Below are 26,587 nucleotides of genomic sequence, written 5' to 3'. Positions count from 1 at the left end.
CGACACTCCCCTGGTGAGGAACTGCAACCACCCTTCCCTGGGATGTCACGACCAGACATGTCTCATGAGGCTCGGAAACCGATACCTCATAGACCCTTTAAGCTGTCAATGTCGGCTGTGAGCTTGCGTTCGGGAGATAGTAGGTTCGGCACTATCGGCAGCCCTGAAAATGGTTTTCCGTGGTTTCCCATTTTCACACCAGGCAAATGCTGGGGCTGTACCTTAATTAAGGCCACGGCCGCTTCCTTCCAACTCCTAGGCCTTTCCTATCCCATCGTAGCCATAAGACCTATCTGTGTCGGTGCGACCTAAAGCCCCTAGCAAAAAAAAATGTTGTCATTGTTATTCCTCACCACTCCTTCATGTAACAGCCCACATGTGTGCGAATGCCAGCTCTACATGTAGATCGTCACGTCTGTATTCTTCTGCCGGGACGGTGGTAATTAATATTATATACATTAGCACCAGTGCCTTAAAATCATAAATTAATCCACTGACAGCTGACTCATTACTCCGAAGGGGATATTATCGTAAGTGAGGAGTAGGAGGTTTCAACAGCTGCAATAAGAATGAGAAACTATAAACAGATGCCCTTAGTCCAGAGGACCAAGACGTGGTAACTAAAGAATGTTAGTCCGCTTTCTGTTTGGCTTGTGAACTGTCGTGTTAAGAAAATTTGAAGTTATGTCCGTTTAAAATACTGAAAACATGTATGTCGCTCAGCAAGTCCAGTATTAGTGAAAATGATTGATCTAGTAGATATGGTAGAAATTTCCGAAGATGACTATATAATTTATTTTTCTTCCAAAACTACGTCTTTGAAGAAAACCGCAGGCAGCTGAACTTTTCTTATGTGCCAAGATTTAACTGCTGAAACGTGTTCAGTAGGTGTGCCAACTGTATTACGTGTGTGCAGAGAATCTGAAAGGGCAAAAACACAGGGTGAACAGAAATTGTTCATCTTGCCTCGAAAGCAGAACGCACAAACAAAAGAAGAAGTCGCTAAGAAGAACACTACTATCAGACGTTGAAACGCTTGTGAACGATGAAATTAATAACGTAACTAGGGAAACTGGATTTCTTGCCTAATACACGCAGAGAAATTGGAATAAGATGATTTTGCGAAGGAAATAGGTCGACTTGAAATTTTGGAACCCATTATAATTAACCTAGAAGACGACAGTGATAGTGATATTGTTGATAATGAAGACATTGATTGAGACGAGTTGAGACGCATTTTATAATTTGTTGAAGAAAATAACAGTAATTAATTACCAGAATTATGTGCAGGTTATTGCCGTCTCGAAATACGTAGCTCACCGGACTTTTTACCCATCATAGAACTCGCACTATCACTACATATACCAATAAAGATTTATGCTAAAAATTAATGTGATAGACCACTAGAATATAAGCAGTTAAGGAGGGTATTCACTATGCTCTCAGAAGAAGTAGACTTCAGTTCCAGCAATTTAAAGAAGAATGTTACTGGTTCATCACCACCGAGAGATGCACGGATGTATACTATTATAACTGTTTTTCAGGATATTTTTGTGGATTTATCTATGAAAACCGACAATTTAGAATCGGATGCAATTTTTTAATTGCATTTTTCTGCATTTCTGAACTGATACAGTTAGTTATACTGACGACTGATGAACTACTCTGGAGTTCTATACCCATATCCAGTCCATTGGCTACCCGAAGATCTATTAAATCTGGGTATTTGTTATATGAAATGCAATTTTTTGCTAAACTGTATGCTGTACGAAAAACCTTATTGCTGCTGTTTACTAAGTTGTTGACTGATTAGACGTGATAACTGTTGCTTCTCTACAAGTTTAACTTTATCTGAATTGTTCTGTGTGACTTTGAATGTTTATGATCACATATTTTTTTCCTCAGTGATGTTTGCTGCCCCGCTTTTGTGCCTCCGTAATATGTAACCTGAGTGTTCGTCCATTCTTTTGAAATATAGAGCCCTGATTCCTTTCCGACGCTCAAACCAATTTCCAGTCCCTTCGAACATACCTTACAACCAATTTTCTGAGCTTCTATAACGAGCCAAGGGTATGCATTCACCGAGCTCGATAGCTGCAGTCGCTTAAGTGCGGCTAGTATCCAGTATTCGGGAGATAGTGGGTTCGAGCCCCACTACCGGCATCGCTGAAGATGTTTTTCCGTGGTTTACCATTTTTACACTAGGCAAATGCTGGGGCCGTACCTTAATCAAGGCCACGGAAACACAGTTAGAACTACTACTGGAGCCTGAACTCATATCATTTACATTAGCCACGAGACCACCATCTCTAACCGTTCTTTTGTGAGCAGATTCTCCAGATTCCTCACAGTCTGTGCGTTTGTTAAAATAACTAAATAAGGTCCCCTTCATCTTCATAAAGCGGACATTCGCTGTTTATTAAACTTAACATTTTATATACTTGACAAACTCCAAAACTTTCAGAAGAAAAACCGATCCAAGCAGGACCAACATACTATCCGCGAAAGATATAGTAACACATCCTTTTGCGGGATGAGGAGCTTCAACGGTTCGGATAGTATTGCCAACTGAATGGAAGTAAAATCTGAACTGAATCAATACTATCGATAGTATAATATGATAGATATTGATTTTTCCAAATCTTGATCATCTAATGCTCACAACTGCGTCTCATGATAAAACAGTTAGACTAGTCTACCTCTTTTTACCAGGGGTGACTGGATATTCTCCAGGGTGTCAGGTAAAATAAATTTTAATTCTGGAAACCAGTTTTCTCGTACATGTGGGAGCTCGTTTAATCAACTTACTAAGTGGGAAGAGCAATAATATGCTACTTTTGCTATTATTTTTCTGCCCTCACAATCCGTGGTGTTCTTTTCTGAGTAGGAGTTCTAAGGTTTGCCTGCGGTGAACTTCGATTTTCCACAGTTTCAGAAGTTCAGTTGCCACCTGTATTTCTTCACTGTATAAATAACAATGGTATTTGAACTTTTCCGATTACACCGTCAAAAGTATCATGGAGATGCATAATCGATTCATTTTTGGTTCACAGTTTACCAATCGTATCTCGAAAATAACCGAGGTCTACCGATTCAGAAGTAGGGAAATGAAACGGCGTATGGCTTTTAGTGTCGGGACTGTCGGAGGACAAGTTCGGCTTGCCAGATGCAGATCTTTTGATTTGATGGCCATAAGCGACCTGCGGGTCGTGATGAGGATGAAATGATGATGAAGACAACAAATACACCCAGCTCCCGTGCCAGCGAAATTAACCAATTATGGTTAAAATTCCCGACCCTTCCGGCAATCGAACCCGGGGCTCCTGTGACCAAAGGCCAGCAGGCTAACCATTTAGCCATGGAGCTGAACAGCACAAGGGAGCCGGAGTGTTACTACAATTTCGGCGGATAGTGTACACCAAAAAGAAAGATGAAAATGGTACTACTTGCAGGAATATCTTCTTAGTCAATTAGTGTAGTATTCTTAGATTTTCATAGGTGATGCATCAACACCAAAGCGGTGCTCTATACAGCTTGATCGCTTGATAATATAATTTTTAATTAACTATTCCTTGCCTACTATCTATCACTTAGTATCAGTTGTATTATGTATAAGGAAATGATATAATTCTGATTCTTTTCAGATTACTGAAAGCGCCTAGTAAATTTTTACCGTTAATTAAAAAAAATTGGTCGCTCTTGGAAGTTTGAACAATCAATATCACACATTCCAGAGATTTATGAAGCAGTGTAGGCAGAATTATAGTTGGCAATACTGATTGGATACGAAAGTTCTTTTCTGTGGGCCTTTGAAATAATGCGGTAGATTTAAAACATGAATTGACGTCTTATAAAACAAAGACACTACAGCCAATTAAAAGGAAAATAGGTTTCAGACTCCGTTGCGGTGCATTCTGGTACCCCTGCATCCATGGTACAGACTTTAAAAGGATGATGCAGACGCTGGTTCAGAAATTTGACAGAATTATAAAATGCTACGAATGTAGAGACATTTTTCGGAAACATACAAATATGTTCCTGTTTGGGATAAACCTCATAGAAGTTTCTGGACAACTCAAAAATGTATGGATAGTTGCCTTAGAATTAAAATCTCTTCAGAGTTATAGTGAACATGATCTGGCTCCTTGGCTGAATAGTCAGCCTATTGGTTTTTGGTTTGATTCCCGACCGGCCTGAAGATTTTAACTCGGTATGGATAATTCCTGTAGCTCGGGAATTGGGTATTTAGGTTGTTCTTAATACACATCTTCATTTACATAGAACACAACACACTAGAAACGACCACACCTACTCACAATAGTGAATACGTAAACAACACACCAATGTATGAAGCTCCAACGAGCTCAAAATGCATGTATCATTTTTATTTAGAATCTACTTAAATCTGCTTAAACGCAACAAGGGTGAATAAAACTGGAAGAGGGAAGGAATTTACGTATAGTCACACAAGTACAAAAACTATTAACGACTTCGACACCAACATACTCGGCATCCAGGTTTCATCATCTTTCCTCATATCATAACCGCAATACACGTTCTCGCTTAACTACAACCCTTTCTATTCCTCTACATCGAGATACGTAGTACACTGTCGTTGCTAAATTATGGAACTCTCTCCCACAGGGTATCAGAACAACAAAATCCCTGGATATTCTCACAAGTGCTAGCCATGGTCATTTCCAAGCGAATATCAAATAGCATATTCCAGCAGTTACTGGAATGAATGAATGATGAATGATGAATGAATGAATGAATGTGATGTGTGCGTGCTTTATAAATGAATAAGTATTTTGCTCTTCTCTTAATATTTTCTGAAGTTTATAAATGTCACTAATTTACCAAGTATTGTAAGGCAATATGATAATCTTCCTTTTCACGTCGGTGCGGTCTTAGTTGATAGGTTTGTACATTTCATATTATGTGGTTCATTGCAAGAGAGGATATTACGGTCCTAACTTCACCACTAATCCAGACGCCTCCTCCTTCTCCTCCTCCTACTACTACTACTTTTTTGCCAGTGGCTTTACGACACAAACACAAACAAGTCTTATGGCGACAATGGGATAGGAAAGGCCTAGGAGTGGGAAGGAAGCATCCGTGGCCTTAATTAAGATACAGCCCCAACATTTGCCTGGTGTGAATATGGGAAACCACGGAAAACCATCTTCAGGGCTGCCGACAGTGGGATTTGAATCCACTATCTCCCGGATGCAAGCTCACAGCTGCGCAACCCTAACCGTACGGCCAACTCGCCCGGTACTACTACTACTACTACTACTACTACTACTACTACTACTACTACTACGTAGGGTTGGGGTCAGGAAATGTATCCGGCCGTAAAGCTGAACTAAATCCATACAATGAACCGATCTTAGGAAATTAGTAAAAAGCAAGGAAGAAGAACAGTTAGAGTGAGCTTGTAATCTGAAGGGAAATGATCCTTCTTCGTTGCCAAGTTGACGTCATCGCTGAGCATCCTCGTAATGTGCCGGTGTAACATTTTGTGCGTTGATCAAGGAAGGTATCCTCGTTCTCTGCAAGTTGTAGCACCAATCAGTCGGTGACAATACAGCCGTAATTTATTGTATAGCTGTCAGCCTGCACGTTCCGGACGTGGACTGCATTGTTACCGCTAATTGCTGCGTACCTCCTTCAGTCGTGTATCCATCCTATCTCGTCCTATCACACAATGACAGCAACAGAAGACAAGATATTATCAAGATCAATTCACCTAAACACCTTCAAACACGACTTAAATATAGGAGAAATCTCTCATTGTTAATGTGCCTGATAACGTAGTTAATAACTCTCATAGTTAGAAATATGCGGGTCATACAATCTTGGAAACTGAAATCTGCAACGATAAATCATAAGTTAAAGTATGTATTACACTATTTACAGGCTCTTATGCCTTTCAGCGTTAAGTCTGCAAGCTTTTGTGAATTTACTAGACGCCGCCACAATCTTATATTTGTAACTAGTTCTATGGCCTCGTTTAGTTCTATACCTCGTATCTTTATATCGTTAGAAACTGAGTCTAACCGCCGTTGTTTTGGTCTCCGTCTACTTCTATTACCCTCCATAACACAGCCCGTTATTCTAATAGATGATAATATTCTCCTCCATTTGCCTCACATGACCCACCACCGATGCCGGTTTATAAATACAGCGTAATTTATCGAGTTCATTCCTAACTTATCCTTTAGGCCTATTTTCTCATTCCGATTACCCTCCTGCCATTCTTCCCACGTGCTTGTAGCAGCAGTCCTGCTGGCTACTTTCATGTCTGTTATTTATAACTTACGAATAAGTTATCATGCGTCCACCTAGCTTCCACTCCCGCAAAGCAAAGTTGGTCTGAAAACAGACCGGTGTAAAGATAGTTTCGTCCGGGAGCTGACCTCCTTCTTACAGAATACTGCTGATCGCAATTGCGAGCTCACTTCATTAGCTTTACTGCCCCTCGATTCAATTTTACTTACTACTGTATACTTCCATCCTGGGAGAACACACACCCTAAATAGTTGGAATTATCTACCTGTTCCGACCTTGTATCCCCAATCTAAAATTCAATTCTCTTGGATTTCTTACATATTAGAAAGGCCAATTTTCATATCATACTCATTGCACCTATTTTCAAGTTCCAACAAACTATAATGCAGGCTTTCTCCTCAATTAAGACCAAGTCGTCAGTATAGACCAGACTGCTTACTACGTTTCCACCTAACTGAATCCCTCCCTCTGACTTTATACCTTTCAGCAGATGTTCCTTGTAAGTTATGAACAACTTGGCAGGAAAATATCTTGAATTCATAGATGTGACTTGATCACCTCGGTGATGACGAGGAGGCTTCGGTGCTGTTATTACGAACGTACAATTTGTGTAGAATTATGGAACGAAATGTCAACAATAAAATGTCAAACCCATAGGTACTTTAATAGTAGTTCCAGGAGGTGAGGAAGGACTTCAACAAAGCTGGACTAATGCGAGAGGACATCTGAAATCGAACCCAGTACCGTTTACAAAGCAACTTCAAGGGATTCCGTGAAAACAAACGCAGAATAGTGGTTGTAAGATGGAAAAACGGCAGGGTGCTGAGGAAAGAACGCAGCGATTCTGAACTGCAAAAAATGACTTCCAAAAACATGTAACAGTTATTTAACGTGGTATTTAATGGCCCTAAACAAAATTTTACAGAAATGGAAAGTAGGTACTTCATTTCGACAATACCAATCACAGTGACTCCGAACAGTACCGTCTCAGCTATTTTAAATATTGCATGCAGACTTCTTTATATTTCTGGTACTGAGAAAGGGATAAATGTGAGTAGTAGCTAGAGGGAAACGTTAGATCATGCCATAAAACAAGCCGACAAGCAAAATATATTAAGTCAGCTTTTGAGTTTCAAGAGAAGGATTTTTTCGAGTAAAATACAGTATAATCATTTCAGCTACATAGCGCTACTCTAACCAGCACATCGTCCGTCTCCGTAGTGTAACAGTTAGCACTATTACCAACTGTCCTAGGAGGCTTGGGTTTGATTCCCGCTAGATTTCAGAATGGCACAGGGCTGGTATGTGGCTAAAATTATTCACGAAGTGCAGCTGCATTGGAGATGGAGCTGCATAACTTTGGTGCGAGAACACGAATTTACTTTACTTACAAGCCCAATGTAGAGCTTGTAAAGCTATTTGCTTTACGTCACACCGACGGCGACGATGGGATAGAAAAGGCCTAGGAATTGGAAGGAAGCGGCTGTGGCCTTAATTAAAGTACAGCCCCGGAATTTGCCTGGTGTGAAAATGGAAAACCACGGAAAACCATCTTCAGGGCTGCCGACAGTGGGGCTCGAACCCACTATATACCGATTACTGGATACTGGCCGCACTTACGCGACTGCAGCTATCGAGCTCGGTGAGTTCGTAAAGAGAAGTATGCTTATTCGAAGAGCAGGCATTGGTAACGAAAACTCAAAACTTTCACTCCTTTTTTCTCAAAAGTAACAATTTTGATTTTCTGTATTTAGCTTGCAAACCCACGATATAATTTTACAATATTCTTAAAATTATTGTTATAGGTATTTATACATACATAATTACATACATCTTCATCGTAGATCGTTAAACCTTTCAGGATTCAGTATAAGCATCTATGAATTAACCAGTCGCCTCACAATCCTTCATTTGTAACTAGCACTGTGACTTCGCATAATTCCACATTTCTTACCATTAAATAATTGAAGCTGAGTCTAACCCTCGTCGCCTTGCCTCCTCCGTCTTCTCTTGCTCTCCTGGCTGACTGCAATATTCTCCTAAGTAATCTATTCTTCTCCATTCGCCTCACATGACCGGATTATGTGTACAGCATCATCTATCAGGTGTAGCCTATTCCTCATTTCGCCCTTATCTCCTCATGCCAGTAGCCTACCTTCCTCCGATTGTTTACATTTCTTTGTACTAGCAATGTTATTACTAGCTGCTTTTATGCCTGTTACTTCTAACTTATGATTAAGATATCCTAGGTCCGCCCAGCCTTCACTCCTGTAGAGCAAAGTTGGTCTACTTTCGTCCGATAACTCAATTCTTTGGTACAGAACCGTATATTGCAAAGGCGAGCTCATTGCATTAGTTTTGCTGCGACTTGATTAAATTTCATTTGGTATGTGCGGCATACTACCATCCTGGGAGAATACACACCCTAATTACTTGAAATGATCCGCTCATATCCCTACCTGATAATCTTCCGACTCCATGGCTAAATGATTAGAGTTATGGCCTTTGGTCACAGGGGTCCCGGGTTCGATTCCCGGTAAGGTCGGGGATTATAACCATTATTGATTAATTTCGCTGGCACGGGGACTGGGTGTATGTGTCGTCTTCATCATCATTTCATCCTCATCACGACGCGCAGGTCGCCTACGGGAGTTAAATCAAAAGATCTGCACCTGGCGAGCCGAACATGTCCTCGGACACTCACGGCACTAAAAGCCATACGCTATTTCATACTGCAAAATCAGTCCTCTTAGGTTTCTTCCCTTCTGACATCACTTTAGTCTTCTCCTATTATACTCGGTTCACCTCTTTTCCTGTTCCAAGTTATGATATCACAGGCGTTCGGCACAGTCTGGTACAGCCCAACTACCCGACTGGTTCCCTCCTTGTCATTTTATACGTTTCAGAAAATGATCCATGCTTATTATGAGCTTGTCTCTTGTTTGAAGACCCAAGAAGGAAAAGGGTGAAAGTCCCTAAATCTGAAAAAAATGTGTTTTTATGTAATAAGGGGATGTGTTAGCATGTGCCCGTCTGAGTTTGGTGGGGAAGGGTGAATGTGCCAGTGTCTCGTGCTGCAATTCTTCTGTGCTGTCCATTGTGTCAGTGTGCTATCAATCTAATATCTGAGTCACTTAATTAAAGAAATACAATTTATAGAAGCTAAATATTGATATATAATTATATAAAATATGTATTGTATGTAGTATACTTGCACTTCAAAGGTCATATGTAATCGTTAATTGCTAGTCTCTTTTTGGTAGAGAAGGGTGCAAGTGCAATTGTGCTCGGGAAGTTTTGTTTTGGCGTTTTATCAAAAACATGTTTCTGGCACATTCACCCTTTCCATCTTTAGTCCTCATTTGTTCCATTTATCTTATTTTTTTTTTTTTTTTGCTAGGGGCTTTACGTCGCACAGACACAAATAGGTCTTATGGCGACGATGGGATAGGAAAGGCCTAGGAGTTGGAAGGAAGCGGCCGTGGCCTTAATTAAGGTACAGCCCCAGCATTTGCCTGGTGTGAAAATGGGAAACCACGGAAAACCATTTTCAGGGCTGCCGATAGTGGGATTCGAACCTACTATCTCCCGGATGCGCCTCTACGCGCACGGCTAAGTCGCCCGGTCCATTTATCTTAGAGCCCATTAAGTTATTGGAATAATTTCCGCCTTAGAAATTATACGAACCACTGTAAGTAATAATAGGAGTATACCTACTACACCTACCTTCTATATTTTGTCATCGTCGTCAGAAGACCTTATGTAGTGGACCTGCGTTCCAGTAATTCTGATCCTTGTTGTATAAAAGCCACAAATAAAGACATATCAACAGAAAAAAATGTTATAACAGCACCATGCTCACATATATAGTGTGCGAAAGTCATATGGGTAACTTGAAGTTGACAGGGAAAAGGACTTTCCAAAATCTTCAAACCGAATAAGACCCAGTACAAAGGCCTTAAAACACAAATATTTCAAGACATTTTATGCAGCGGCTTTCAGGGTTATGAACAAATAGGACGAGATTTCCTTCTTCTAATTCAATTGGGTACAATAATAGCGCCAAGTTGTATAGTGGGATGTGCCATAGGACCTATCTGTGTCGGTGCGACGTAAAGCCACTAGCAAAAAGAAAATAGTAGTACGCCCTTCTCTGTTTAAGTTTATGAATGATGCTTAGTTGTACAGAGAGTTGACCTCCCCTGTATGGGTTTATGGATGCTGATTAGTTTAACGGTTGGCTGTCGAACTCTGTGCTTATGAAGAAATAATTCCGTAAAAAGTGGCGAAAAAATTCTAGGACGCACCATTTCCGAGATATTTACACTTTTTCAACCCTTAACACAGAAATATTTATTGCTCTTAAAACGTTCAATGTACAAACATGATACTTTTCCCTAAAATTAAGTATCGATTACCTCGTTCATGTGAGGGGGTGAGAGAAAGTGCGTGGAGGTGGAAATCGCTTAGTTGGAAAAAATACGTCAAAATGTAAGAATTGCTAGGTTTAAGGATGAAAATAGTACTTAGAACAGAAATTTGATTATTTTTAGCAATGGTACATTTTCAACCCCTAACAAAAGATATTCACACCTTTTAAACCATTTAACATAAAAATATGACTGTTTAAATTAAAATTAAGTCTTAAGGAACACTTCCAGGTGAGGATGGAGAGATGGTGCGAGGGGGTCAAAACAGTCATTTTAAACATTGCGTACACTCAGGTATGGTTAAAGGACTTTATTTTGCAATGAACTTTTATATTAAGAGAGATAGTGTTGTCGGACTTGAGGAAGGAGGTGTTTACTGCAGACCGTTTCAGCATGAGAAAATACAACGTACTACACACAAGAATGATATACAGAAAGTTACGGTTAATTTGACGACAGAAAAATGTACCATAGAACAAGTAATATACTTACCTTTTGAAGGATATCTAGAGCAACAGCATTGGAGTGTTATACAACATACACCCGCGCCCATTAGGTCTCGCGCTGCTTAGAACCCGCACTGCATTAGTCGCCGCGTAGATTACCTACTTTTGGCTGAGATCGTTAAAATTAATTTTGTCATGTACATACAAAATGTGTCAGCAGATACATGGAACTCTGCACCGGTATGGAGTGTCGGATGGACATTTACCTGGTCTTCTGAAATCCAACGATCTCTACCAGTTCTGAATCCGGAGGCCAGCACTCTACCACTGATCCATACCACTACTTTCATTCAGTACCCTGTAAGGGTACGGTGTTCCTTCTAGAGGGTTAATCTCTCTGCCAGTCCAAGAACATTTGAAGCGGTGATTTGAGGTGCGGAGAAGGTGACGGGCGTAGCCTATATATTTTACAAAAGACATCAGCTCACAAACCGCAAGGATCCTGACATTTTTTACAATTTAGGCGATGATAACCGATCATCCTTAATATATTGTACAAAAAAGAAACTCTAAATGATAAATCATTTAGAAATACTGTAGTATAAGTGATTTAAAACTGTCACCAAATCTTATAAATTGTCCACTATGATTTTTTCCAAAGTCGTGTGCTGGATTTCAAGCTCTATCAAGATTTTCCACTTATGCTTAGGTACACTGCATCTGTTTCCAAATAACAGACCCATCACGAGCTAGTTTTCTAGGATATTGTTATGTCTCTCACTCAGATATGGGATGTATTTTTCATAAATGCTCTTGTTTTCCTGGTCAGCTTCCTTAGCCTGGGATAAGTCTCTTTCGAACAGGATGGTTGGGTGAAGAATAACAGCTGTTCGTGTGTGCTGGTGGATGGCAACAATACCTGTTCTTTTGTTGAACCCCGTGGAAGATATACAGTGTACTTCTTCATAAACTCTCAAATGTAAATCTCTCAGTGCAGTGCTCTCACTCCCTGATGATGACTGTCCTCAGCAATTCTCCTTTGCGGCAGTATCCTAACACATGGCCAAGAGCTTCATACTCGCCGCAGTCCCGACATTTGTCTTAGTTCAGGAGAATGGAAAACCATTTTCGAAGTAACAGGTCTTACACAATCTGAGGAGAAATACAATATATTAAGTAATAGTCCTAAATGCGGGAAGAAGATATCAAATGGAGTCAGACTGAAGGGTATAAGAAGCGATAAGGTCAAGAGTGATTGTCCAAGTTAATTGGAGAAGATAAAGAAAAATAACACGCTGCAGATCTAGGTAAAAGTACTATATGTGAACCTTTTCTTGGGCCCTGAGCTCCCTAGTGCTGAATCGGTAGACCTCGGTTATCTTCGACAACCATATTGGCAACCTTTGAAACACAAACTATGAATCGCTTATTCATAGCTGTGCGACATCTGGCGTACACTTTACGAACTAGTACTATTGTTGTTTACACACAGCAAAGCCAAACTATATAATTCATGCTAGTAATAAGATTCGCATCCAGAAATGTTATATAATGTTTAATAATGTATGTGTGACAAAGTTGTTGACGTAAGGTAATAAATGTTTAGAAACTTCATATCGATCATATTATCGATTCAATTCATATTTCATTTCCATCCAGTTGGCAGTATAACCGGAACCGTCAATGCTCCCTCCTTACTCCTCACCCCGTAAAAATCGGGCTAAAGAAAAGGTTCGCGTATAGTAAATGAGAAGCACACTTAGCAGAACGGCGACTGCAGTCAAAATTCCGAGAGAAGGCTGAGTAGGAGTTCACAACAAACAATAGGGTATGGCGGACTAGCATCAATCCCAAGCCCACAAAATACGGGATAAGGGAGTGTAATGACGATGTTGGTGACACACTACTATATAAACATCACAGTCAATATTCACACACACTAAGTGTACGGGTTTTTTAACTAACTGTCCCGAGTGCATGATAAGGTCATGAAAATCTGGTTTTTAAGCGGTATTCTTAGTTTTTAATTACAAAGCATTAACCTTGGCGTTGAGGAAATAAAGAAGAATACTGAAATCTTCTGGGTATCTAAGTTTTTATTAAATCATGCTATACATCTGTGGATTGAGTAGAACCATGTTCACCTTCCACCCAGAGGTCACGTACTGGCGACTGGATTTGCGGCAGTTGGAGCAGCGGCGGCGGGTGAACCCGCAGCAGCGGGCCTTCTGCTATTCACGAATCCGATCGTCTCGAAACCGGATCTAGATGCTATCACACCTTTCAAAAATTTCCCCAGGATTGTCTTCGGTGGCTCATCTGTAATGGAAATATAGTAAGTTACTACTAAAATAACTTCAAATCTGTAAAAGTCCTTCCTATCCTATGGCAGTAGTTATAATCATGTTAAATACAAAGTTTGATTTTGGTTTGCAATATCATCTGACGTAACAATTGTTATGTCATCCTTAAGATCGACTGAAAAGAAACCAATATGGCACTAACACACTGAAAGTTTTCGGTAACTGAAGGATGAGAAAGGGATAAGATGGGGAAGGTAGCAGCCATAGCCTTAATTAATTAAGGTAGAGTTCCAACGTTTGCCTGATGTGAAAATGGGAAACCACGGAAAACCATCTTCAGGGTTGCTGATAGAGAGGTGCGTCAACACCAATCTAGAAGTGGTCTTGGTACATCAATCTTGAGTCAGCACAACACAACAGAAATTTCCTGAACAACTTGGGACACATACAATATTATGATATCGAGCGAGTTGGCCACGCGGTTAGGGTCATGCAGCCATGACCTTGTAATCCAACGTCGGCAGCTTGAGCTGTACTTTAATTAAGGCCACGGCCGCTTCCTTTCCATCCCATCGTCTCCATAAGACCTACCTGTGTGGGTACAACGTAAATCAAATTGTACAAATGAGTGTAGATTCAAGAGGACTTACCAAGGGATTCTAGATGATAATTCTAGAACTTTCCAGGTATATTGTGCTAATATGATATTGACAGAAACTAGATTATCTAGAAACGTAGCCAGAGTATATGTCAAGATGTGTTCATGTTGTGAGTGAGTCCAGTTGCTGTAGTTCAGTTGTGATGTTGGTCTTTGTTGTTATTGTGAGACGGTTCACTTGAGATTTACTGTCGGTTTTGTATATAATGTATTGTACCCTTAACTTATTATGACCGGGCGAGTTGGCCGTGCGCGTAGAGGCGCGCGGCTGTGAGCTTGCATCCGGGAGATAGTAGGTTCGATTCCCACTATCGGCAGCCCTGAAGATGGTTTTCCGTGGTTTCCCATTTTCACACCAGGCAAATGCCGGGGCTGTACCTTAATTAAGGCCACGGCCGCTTCCTTCCAACTCCTAGGCCTTTCCTATCCCATCGTCGCCATAAGACCTATCTGTGTCGGTGCGACGTAGAGCCCCTAGCAAAAAAAAAACAATTTATTATGGGTTCAGTATATGTGTGTTTGTGAATATATATAGGAGTAGTCAGCAATAGTAGTGGTTTTATTTTGCTACATCGTTGCATCTACGTTAAGCCTCGTGAGAAATCTGAGGAGCAGTAAGACATGAGAAGCAGTGGACCTGGTCAAGAAAGCCAAGATGAGGGTCACCACTGGCGCTTCGTGAAGTTTGGTAATGAAGATTCACACATTTATATTAATATAACAATTTCCCCGTGGATTTTAACTCTTGTCGAGATAAAATAAAGATGGCTGATAGTGAATAGTCACGCCAGGTAAGGCTCGTGCTAGAAGTGAAGTAAGCAGGTGTATTATCCAAGTGTGAAATGTAAAACTTTGGCGTGTTAACACAGGTGTTAGGCCCTCCGCACACGGGTCGACTGTTTAGCAACACGAGTTTGAAACCGGTTGCACATCAAACTAGTCCGTAGATGAACGCGACTGAATCTGGATCACTCGACAGTTTCCACGTTTTGTGACGGGCGTTGCAGCTCCGGACGGAAAAGAAAGGCTTTTCACGTCAAAAAATATGGTCGATTGCGCAAATGATATTCCTTTGATCGCTTTGATACTTTTCTAATGGAAGATTTGAAAAGTTAATTTGGTCCGAGACGCTTTTCAAATCGGGACGGGGTTCTTTGGTGAAAAATCGACGAGACGATTTATATGTAACACAAAGTGACTATAGATCAAAAAGTGTTATGTATACGGAAATAGAGCAGAGATTGTTTTAAAGTAGTAAGTAAATACAATCGGCATGTATACAAATTAAACATTATTATAACCGGTTTTCGAAATCTCATTAAACGTTGCATTTAAATTGAGACTAAATTTTCAAAAATGTTTTCTTAAATGCGCCGTTGAATGTAAATTGCACCAGTGACCAGTTCCTTATTAGTATGAGATCGAAACGAACTGGTCGTCTGTGTAGTTCCCATTCAACGACACATTTTGAAAATGTAGTCTGATTTTAAACGTAACTTTTAATGAGATTCAGAAAACCCGTTATAAAAACTTTATGCTGATACAGACTGAATTTTTTAGCCGGGCTCAGTTGTTCAGACGGTTGAAGCGCTGGCCTTCTCATCCCAACTTGGCAGGTTAGATCCTGGCTCAGTCCGGTAATATTTGGAGGTGATGAAATAAATCAGCCTGGTATCGGTAGATTTACCGGCACGTGAAAAGAACTCCTGCGGGACTAAATTCCGGCACCTCGGCGTCTCCGAAAACCGTAAAATTAATTGGTAGGTCGTAAAGCCAATGACACCATTATTATTGTATTAGTGTCCTAATGCACTGTGATTTGTGATATCTGATGTCATCTCTCTTCAGTTTCGACTCAGCTAATTTATAACTGTTAGATTCTTCAGACTGCCGAAACTAATTTTAAATAAATAATTTAAATAAATAATGAACCTGAAGAAGAAAACATATAGTACCAGAATTACACCTGAAGAAGAAACAACTTAATTGAAGTGGAATGACATTTTTCGTTCGTGAAGGAATATCATCAGATTCTATCCAACCACACTAAAACATTTAGAAATGTATAAATATTTATATCTATTTCTGCTTAAATCCTTTTAAAAATGTGGGTAGTGGAGGAAAGTGAGGGTTTCATTAGGATAAGTTACAAATTTCAAGTTCTTAAGTATTTAAAGTTAAATATTTCAAAATATCTTTGATTTGATAGAATCTGACGATGTTCTTTCAGGAACGAAACGTGTCATTCTATTTTAATTCAGTTGTTCCTTTTTGAGATATAATTATGTTACCGTATGTTTTCTTTTTCAGATAGTTTATAAATGTATTTATTCAAAATTAGTGTTGGTAGACTGAAGAACCTAACGGTTATAAAAATAAAAAAATTGTATTGTGAATCATCACCACTGTTTTAAATACAGCACTGTATTTCATGACGAATATTGATTATTTTACGTGTACTGAAGTGCTTGTTTCACCCAGAAGTTTATGGTTTTAATTTCTATTCAGAAAGATACAGATTATAGAAACGTGTCTACCACTTCTCGTGAGGTGCTTGGTCCTGGAGTTCACTCAGCCTACAAAAGATATGAGGATTCCTTAATTTCTGAGGCCAAATCCGGCCGAACATAGAATAAACCACTCCATCCCACTTAGTACCGCGGTTGTAGCCTTAGCCTTCCATTCCTCCAAGGGCCTACAAATCTAGTAAATACATGACTTTGATCATCTTGAAAACCTTGTCATTATGGAGAATTAGTTAATGTGTCGACAAATATAAATAATACCTTAGCTCTACTACCACAGAGTGGATTTTATTTCTCATTTCACCTCACACTTGCAGCATATGGATGCTCATCAACGCAATGTTTCATGGCCTGGACAGTGAATACTTTACTCTAAAGTAGCCGGGAGAAGATTACCTTCCTCGGAATGGATAAAGTTTTGTCATATTCATGGAACGTGCAATCTCATAAATGGGGTATAATATAAGTACTCAATAAACACTGAAAATGATTATTTGGCTTAAAGCATCATCAGCATAAGAGGTAAATGGTTGTTCACATGAATTAATAATAACAATAAAATACCGAAAGTGTTCATAGACAAAGAAATGAGTTATTCAAAGCTTAAAAACATCGGGAAACATACATTCTAATGTGATTTCCTATGACTAATATGTAATGTAATGTAAATAGAATAGACTGAGAAATTGTCAACGGTTTTAAAAAATATCGTCTTCAGGAATCTTCCACGTACTGAAAAGTTTATTGCATTCTACACCCTTAATTAATTGGTTGCAACTAAAAAGAAGTTTCCGCCCCCTGAGGTTTTACTTTAGGCCAACACTTAACCTTATGCACTACACCAGAGTTGCGCAGCCGGGCGCCCGTTTAGTCCAGCCCAGTGCGACCGGACTGAAATGCGGGCAGTTCACCTGCCAAGTGGACATCATAGTCAAACAAAAAAGCGACCACACTCGGCACAACACAGGAGCAGTGACGTTCAGTTGTGACTACGAAGCTTTCCTCACACCGGTTTCAACGAAATGTTCATCGGAGTACAGCACAGCATGTAAAGGACACTCAAATCACAAGAAAAACCTACCGTTTTCAAATATTCGTGTTTGATTCATACTGCGCTTGCGATTAACAAACAAGGTTTTATTTATATATTCAAAGGAAATTCACACGTTAAAATTGTTGTTTCAATGTACAGTCACTAAAAAAGAAAATGATCGCATGGTATTTTATGTTCCTTGCACATAATATTTATCAAACTGAATTTTATTTACGACCAAAATATAATTCATCCCCAATGTAGATAAATTCCCTGTGAAGACCCAGAACAAATAATATATCTATAGGTTCAATTATTTCTGAGAAAAAATGTACCTGCGAGTAACTTACACAACACCATGTGATCATTCTCTTCTTGAGCGACTATACAAATATACAGGATTGAAGTGTGATAGCTGCGATTTACAGTTTTTTGGATGGGAATAACAGAATGCCAACTAAAGCAGTAAAATCAACTGTATTAATTCAGTAAACCGTAATACATAACTCAAAAAGTGTTATGCTTGATTTTTCACAGTATTTTGGTGTTCTTTTGACTCTCCATGTTCATCAATTTTCTGAAAATACTATTTTAAACTTATTTTCAACGATTTTTATTCGCTCATCACCTACAACAGTCTCATGCGAATTAGTATGTTTCGTTTTGTAGAGGCATTATTCATCTTCTCCCATGACACTACAGCCCTGACGGGCCTTGGCCTACCAAGCGACCACTGCTCATCCCAAAGGCTTGCAGATTACGAGGTGAAGCACGGTGAGTGTGACGAGTCCTCTCGGTAATTATTCTTGGTTTTTAGATCGGACTACATTATACCTTTTCGGTATAACATATTGCCTACATAGTAGCTTGCATAAAAAATACTGTTCTTCCCACTGACTCCGTCCATTTAGATTCGAAGAAGCCTTCTTGTTTTCTTAGTTGCTGCCTCCATTTCGAACACTTGTAACGCCACAATGATCGAGTGTGACACAGATCTTCGCCCGGCACTGATGTTCACGGCCTGAGAAATAATCACGACGTCACTGTGGCTCAAGTACACCCACCGGTCACCCGTTCGCCCACTTATGTACTGTGTGCCGCGGAACGAAAAGCCTAGCGTGAGCAAAACCGTACTATGTACAGAAACGTACTTTGAATTCTTATCACAATATTTCTTAACAATTTGTTACCAGCATGATTACATTATAAACAAACAGAAAATAAATTGAATTATTAACTTAAATTCCGGAATTTTGGCACCAGAATTCACCAAAATCGACCACTTGAATTTTGATAAATCATAAACATTCTCTTTCCCAGGACGTGTATATAAATCTGCGATATAAACGATTAAATAGGTAAGAACTTCCCCTAGGTTGACTAATAAATTCTCCACTGATTCTAAGATAACTACCTATATTCTGACTTGTGTGCGTGAGCACTTTATCAATACCGGTGCACAAAAATATACACTTTACGCTCAAAACATAAACCGCTGAAAGATTCCCTGTGTACATTGAATAATTCTAAAACAAAATCAGTGAGAAACGACAGCGGGGAATGCACTACCATTTGTAGTGAGCCCGATGACCAATAGTTACATTGCACATATATTGCCGTTCACTGCTTTTTGTATCAACACAAATTGCCGGCTCCCGCCATCCGCATATGGTATACAACTTTGATACTGTACCTCTTCAAGCACTACACTGACACTTGCTTTTAGAGACAACTTTACTTGCACAAACACACGCTGTTGGTCTATGCCATGAAACCAGACCACAGGTTACGGAAAGCTGCCATGAGATATAGAAGACCTAGTACATGCACTAGATCAATACACTAACAAAATAGCTGTATAACTGTTCGTAAATTCGGTTACGTGAACGATGTTGATCCACGAAATATCACTGTAATATTTGTCACAAACGAAAGGCAATCATTGATTTACTCAAATAAAGTCTCAAATCCCAGGTTGATTAAGAAATACCGTCGTTACTAGCAAGAAATATGTAAACGTATTTACTGGCTTTAAATAGGAGTCCATGGTGTTGCATTCCGCTGCTTGCGCCGTCTTTTGTTTCTTTCTTGAGGCCCAGGGCTGGCACCGATTAATGGGAGTACTATGTCTGCGATTTTTGTTATCTTTGGCCATATGTCTTGCATTTCGCTGCTCGCGCCGTCGTTTTGTTTTTCTTGAGGTCCAGGGCTGGCACCAACGAGTTCTCTTTCTGGCGAATGGGAGTGCGGGTATTTTGTTGAAAAATAGCATGATCCCTGGACCAATAAATAGTTTAATGAATCAGTTAATGCACATGAAGTGACAGCCCATCAAATTACATCGAATGAGAAAAATCAATAAAACGACACCAAAGACACCAAAAAACTTCAGTGAGCAAAGACATCACAGACGACAGTGTTGGACAAACCAAACACTTACGGAAGCGCTGTGACGTAGCAGAAATAGTTTCTGTAAGGCAGTAAAGTATGTATTCTCTGAAATAAAATATTTCGTATTATTTCTTAATCAACCTGGGATTTGAGACTTTATTTGAGTAAAAGCAATTACTATCTTCCATTTGTGACAAATATTACAGTGATATTTCGTGGATCAACATAATTCACGTAACCGTAAATTCTTCTAAAGTAAATTGTTCCTAAGTAAAATATTCGCTGGACCACGTATATGTTGTCTTCTTTCTCCCCCACTCCGTCTCGATATATCCACGCTCGTTCAAGCTTGTCTGTCCAGTCATGGGCGAGAGATTTCTCAGTCATGGTATCCACGTGGTTGTTTTCCCGAGCACACCCGAAGCTATCACTTTTGGGTCCGTAGCTAGCTACGAGCAGACTTCACGATATCCATGCCCCAGACTTGGACTCTTCGTATGATTCTAAAACTTTCCCTGGATGATTTTCCAAACCTGGAAATAGCTGTGAGTTTCTCAACTGCGTGTACAAAATAAACTACTAGTATCTAACATGAGACCTTCCAACTTCAATTATTACTACATTAATACATCAATAAATTATTATTAATAATAATAATCACCGTCATTACCATCGTCATATTTTCATTGTCTTTTCCTTACTTCTTAGAGTGGCACTTCAAGTGGTTTAAGTCATATTTCACCAACGATTTGTCTTCCTAAGACCAACTCTATGTTGATATTTGTGTGATGTGGTGTGTGTAAATGAAGAGTTGTTTGTTAAAACGAATATAAACGACTAAACCCGTTCCAGAGAAATTAACCGGACTCAACAGGAACCCAAAACCCCCTCGTGAATCAAACCTGGGGCCCACTAAACTGAAAGTGCTACTCTGACCATTCATTCCAGGAGCTGGACTATACTTGATACTATTAACACACCGATTCTTTAATGTTATACTAGAACCCCGACTATCCGAGGTAACACGGACTGATCCCACCTCGGAAAGGTGAAAACTCGAATAATACGGATGGTCACAAGAATTTCATCAATAGCACATTCACTTTTGCAATATATAATGCACTACATTACGTAAGTTACATGGACAGTACAGTAGATATAAATGCAGTAATAAAATACATATTACTGTGTGCTGTATTGTTACATTTGAATATTACATGTATTGTTTCCCATACAGTAGGCCTATATTGAAGTTAAAATTAAATTAATGAAGGTATGAAGAACGTATTCTTGTTACCGGTTTAACGTAGCACTATCGCATCGAATGCTTTGGGCAACAGAACAATAGGAAAACTGAATTAAGATACAACCGCAGCATTTTCCTAGTGTGAAAAAGGGAAACCATGGAAAGCCTCAAAAAGTAATCATTTTTGTAACATTTTATACTTTAAACTACTTAAGAAATTTAGAGCTTTTGATTTTGATTTCATATCGCTACCTCGTTTCTTTACTGCCATAATACAGCCGTCGCACAGTATTGACGACAATACGTTTAAGAATTACTGCATTACAAATTAATGTAATGTTTTAGACTTACAAATACGGCTCGCATAATATGGTACCTCGATTAATCGAAGCTTTGATAATCGGGACTCTATTTATTTTACGTCCTCCTACTAATCTTACGGTTTTCGGAGACACCGAGATGCCGGAGTTTTGTCCCGCAGGATTTCTTTTGCGTGCCAGTAAATCTACCAACACGAGGCTGACGTATCTGACGACTTTCAAACACCGGACTGAGGCAGGATCGAATCTGCCAAATAGGACTCAATAGACTAATGCTCCATCCCCTGATCTACTCAGCTCGGTACTACTACTACACTACTACATATTTTGCTATTTGCTTTAAGTCGCACCGTCACAGATAGGTCTTTTGGCGACGATGGGACAGGAAGGGCCTAGGAGTGGGAAGGAAGCGGCCGTAGCCTTACTTATGGTACAGCCCCAGCATTTGCCTGGTGTGAAAATGGGAAACCACAGAATATCATCTTGAGGGCTGCCGACAGTGGGGTCCGAACCCACTCTCTCCCGGATGCAAGCTCACAGCTGCGCTACCCTAACCGCACGGCCCACTCGCCCCGTACACTACTACTACTTCTAATAATAATAATAATAATAATAATAATAATAATAATAATAATAATAATAATAATAATAATAACAATAATAATAATAATAATCGAGAGGCGCTCTCTAATGAATCGAGTCTGTAGCATCCAAGAACTGTTAAATGGCAATCGACACTGCCAGTATTCAGTTCCAGAGCTTGAGCATAGGTGAGCCAGTCGATCACTAAACGTATGCACATGTTTAAATCATGGTTAGTAATTCCAATATAATCACTTTATTGAAAAGTGAGAGATATTCATTGCTAATGCTGACATTTACAGATCAGTGGAATACGGGCTGGGCAGTGAGGGAGGAGGGTGGTATTTGACATTACCCCTGCCGCGTTCACAGCCGGGTGCACACTGGGGATTAATTTCAATATCCGCTGACAGTAACAGGAAATTGCTTAACACCTGTATTAGGTCTGGTAGGGGCTTGGCCTATCAAGTCGGAACGGAAATTGATGTGACAATTTTATTAATTACAGACCCCTAACATAAGAATATTTTTCTATATATTTGACTACTCCTGTAGTTGACACCGGAACATAGTGTGTTCACCAAGCACAGCCACTGGTCTTGTCGGCTGCCATACCCTTGATCGGTCTGTCTTTGCCACCTGGATTCTAGATCTTGGCCTGCTTCTTCTTCTATCATTTTATCGTCACCTGCTTTTCGATAGCATTTCCTTCATTGATTTTGATCCTTATTAGAGTTTTCGAACACCCCGCTCAAAGATCTTCATTTGATACCACATCTAACCTATAGTTCTTTAGTATTCTCCTAATAACGAACGTTCATGAATTGCTTCGTAGATATTGATATTGATAAGACGGGAAGTTCGGCTGGAAACAATGTTTAACGTATTAATTTTAAGTGTCCATAGCAGTAGTCCTTGTCTGGCCAGGTTATCCTGCTACAGTAATGGAGTAGATCGTTCAGCCCAGTGACTCTACGTCGAGTGTTGGGTGGAGGGAAACAACCCAACCCCTAAAGGAGCCAACGGCTTTGGGCTGATGAGCCCTTTCAATAGGGGGTGGTCCCTTAGTGGAGGAAATGCCACTGAAACTCACTGGGCAGCGTCTGCAATTCATGTTAGGGATGGCTGCAACCAGTGTTTGTTCACCATGCTAGGAGCGTCTGTATTCAAAGTGGAGAAGGCAGCGTAAAACCACCCCAGTGTAATGTTTCCCAGGAAGTTCCTATAGATAATAAGTTAGCTAAAGAAAGGGGTGCTTCATCCCGGGTGATCGCCAACGTCTGGGGGACTTGAAGAAGAATAGCAGTTATCTCTTCAGCTATAAAACTCAACGTCGGCTTCTGCCTGTATGTATCTACCTGTGTTCGATTGTAACTCGAGAACCCCTGAACATTTTTAATGCAGGTTTGACTTTTGCCTAGCGGATCCCCCGAGGAAGGCTCCCATGTGTTAACTATCGAACTGCAATGAAAGGAAGCCGACCAACAACTCGAAAACCTGAAGTCATAAGATTTTCGTTCTGGACTTACGCTGCCTAATCCGTTAAATATATTCACAAACTACACTGACTTAGCAAATATCATGGGATAATCACCTAATAGCGTGTGGGGCCTCCTCTGGCCCTGCCAACTGCAGTGAGACGCCGTAGAAGTGAGTCGACAAGTCCCTGATAGTTCTCTGAACGCAGCTGACACCAAATTGTTTGCAGAGCGGCCGCCAATGCTGGTCTGTTCGTGGGCGCAGGATCTATGGCACGGAGCCTGCGTTCCAGGACATCCCAGATATGCTCGATAGGTTTCATATCGGGGCTCCTGGGTGGCCATACCAGTCGTTGGACCTTCGCTGCATGTTCCTGGAACCATTCCCGGGCGACGTGGGAACGATGTGGCGGCGCGTTATCATCTTCAAACACCGCAGATCCGTCTGGGCGCTGGAAGGCCAAAAATGGGTGAAGATGGTCTCCGAGCAGCTCAGCATACCGCGTACCATTCAAAGTCTCTTCCAGAACAACTAGGGGGCCCATTCCATACCAGGAAAATGCACCCCAGACCATAACAGAGACACCAGCGCCCTGGACCACACCTTCGAGGCATGCGGGATCCATCGCTTCATGTGGTCTGCGCCATACACGGTGCCTCCCATCGGCATGGTGCAGTTGAAATCGTGATTCGTCCGACCATATCACATTACGCCATTGCTCCAGTGTCCTTCCCTGGTGACTGGCGACAAATGCGCGTCGTTGTGCCCGATGACGTTGGGTTAACAGTGGCACCCGTGTGCGGCGCCGGCTCCCATACCCCATAGAACCCATGTCCCTACGGATTGTCCACTGGGAGACGTGCCTAGCACGGCCTGTGTTGAATTGAGCCGTGATTTGTTGCACGGTTGTCCGTCTGTCACTATTGACAATCCGTCTCAGATGTCGCCGGTCACGGTCATCGAGGGTGGCTGGACGGCCGGTCGTTCGTCTCTTGTGGACGGTGACATCCGCATTCAACCATTCACGATACACCCTGGACACGGTTGGTCGTGTGAAGCCGAATTCCCGCACCACTTCCGAAATCGCACTTCCCATGCATCGGGCACCGACCACTATACCCCGTTCGAACGGTGTCAGCTCACGACGACGTTCCATGTCACACCTGTCACATGCACAGCCACTGCTCACAAGGTCTCCTATACAACTGCCGCTGGCACAGGGGGCGTGTGTTGCGCAGACAACACACCTGCGCATCAGTGCTCCTCTATCCCATGACATTTGCTCAGTGCATATGCATAAGAACTGTAGAGCATACCATTACCTTCTTGAAGGTCAACAAATCAAAGTAATTTGAACAATTTTGTCAGCCGTTACATTAATCTTTATTGCCCTCCCATCTCTTCGACTCATGTACATTCTAGATGAATCTATGGATCCACTTTTTATGTGAAAACAGTAGGATACCAGTGGTACTGAATTTATGGATATACAGATTTCACTACTCCTTATGAATGTTTTAGCAGCTGGGCTGAGTGACTAAGGCACTGGCTTTCTGATCCCAAGTTGGCAGATTCGATTCTGGCGTAGCCGGGTGGTATTCGAAGGTGCTCAAATACATCAGCCCCGTGTAGGTATATTTACTGGCACGTAAAATAACTCCTGAGGGATATAATTCCGGCACCTCGGCGTCTCCAAAAATAGTAAAAGTAGTCAGTGGGACGTAGAAATAATAACATTATTTATTTATTTATTTATTTATTTATTTATTTATTTATTTATTTATTTATTTATTTATTTATTTATTTATCGTATGACTTTTAGTGCCGGGAATGTCCGAGGACATGTTCGGTCTGCCTGGTGCAGCCCTTGTAAGACAGACCCTACAATGAGGGTGGGCGGCATCCGCCGTGTATGGGAACTGCGTGTTTTTTTTGTAGTGGAGGATAGTGTTGTGTGTGGTGTGTGAGTTGTAGGAATGTTGGGGACAGTACAAACACCAAGTTCTCGAGCCAGGGGAAATAGCCGTCGAAGGTTATTTCCATTAACATTTGCAAGAGCGTGAAAGACATCCTATCAAACTGAGCGAGTTGGCTACACTGTTTGGGTAATGCGCTCTCTACATCGGTGCGAAGTGAAATTAAAAACATCCTATCAATTGGAAATTGTATCTTTCTTTCGGGTGTGCTAAATCATGCTATTGAATATTGGAGCGCTGAATTGGTTATGGATAAACCCATGAAGGTTGATTACAGGATTACGGCTTTAGAGGTCGGCATCAACATTATCAAGCAAAGCTCGCTCACAAACTGTTTGATGAACTTCTTCCTACAACGTAAAACTATGCATCTAATGACTGTTATGTCTAATCGTTTGTCAAGAATTATTGAAAACAGATTTTGTTCATGGAATGGAAATGAATCAATAACAAGATTACTTTCAGTTTGAACATGAGGAGGATGACAATTATCCCGCGTTCATGACGTCCTTCTTAACACCCTTGAAATAGAAGTACCGCTATGGCAGCGTGCTTTTTATGATGTTTATTTCCATTCCCTAATTGAATGTCATTGTTGGATTTCATCTAAAGTTGGGCCCACGAGAGATGGAGTCTGACGTTTAGGCCACCGGCGAGGAACAGTTGACTAACGCTGCTCGAAAAGGGTCTGTTGTTATGGCAACGATAACATATATATCACATTTAAGAATGCTATCGCCTCGTGGGTTGGCTTGCTCTCAGTCGCTTTTGCGATATTATTCGGAGTGGCACTGTGTTAGCTGTGTCACTTGTTTCTGGTTTATGTAATTATTAACGTGTTTGTCATTGTTAGTTAAAATTTTTTGTACGTTAATCAGTGGCTAGTTGTACAGTTTTATTTTAT

General features: G+C 40.6%; 1 protein-coding gene across 1 annotated transcript in view; it reads right to left on the bottom strand.

Annotated features, from left to right (window-relative positions):
- Positions 1–13,303: 13,303 nt before the first annotated feature.
- nAChRbeta2 (nicotinic acetylcholine receptor beta2) overlaps positions 13,304–26,587 on the bottom strand; it is a 483,898-nt gene continuing 470,614 nt past the window's right edge. The window contains exon 11 of the mRNA XM_067149851.2: positions 13,304–13,489. Coding sequence (XP_067005952.1) covers positions 13,454–13,489 — 36 coding nt within the window. The 3' untranslated portion in view covers positions 13,304–13,453. The remainder of the gene's footprint in view (positions 13,490–26,587) is intronic.

Source organism: Anabrus simplex, chromosome 1 (genome assembly GCF_040414725.1).
Source record: "Anabrus simplex isolate iqAnaSimp1 chromosome 1, ASM4041472v1, whole genome shotgun sequence".
In the NCBI taxonomy this organism is placed as follows: Eukaryota; Metazoa; Arthropoda; class Insecta; order Orthoptera; family Tettigoniidae; genus Anabrus; species Anabrus simplex.
The sequence above is the reverse complement of the archived record's forward strand: the minus strand, read 5'-3'. Positions and strand labels throughout refer to the sequence as shown.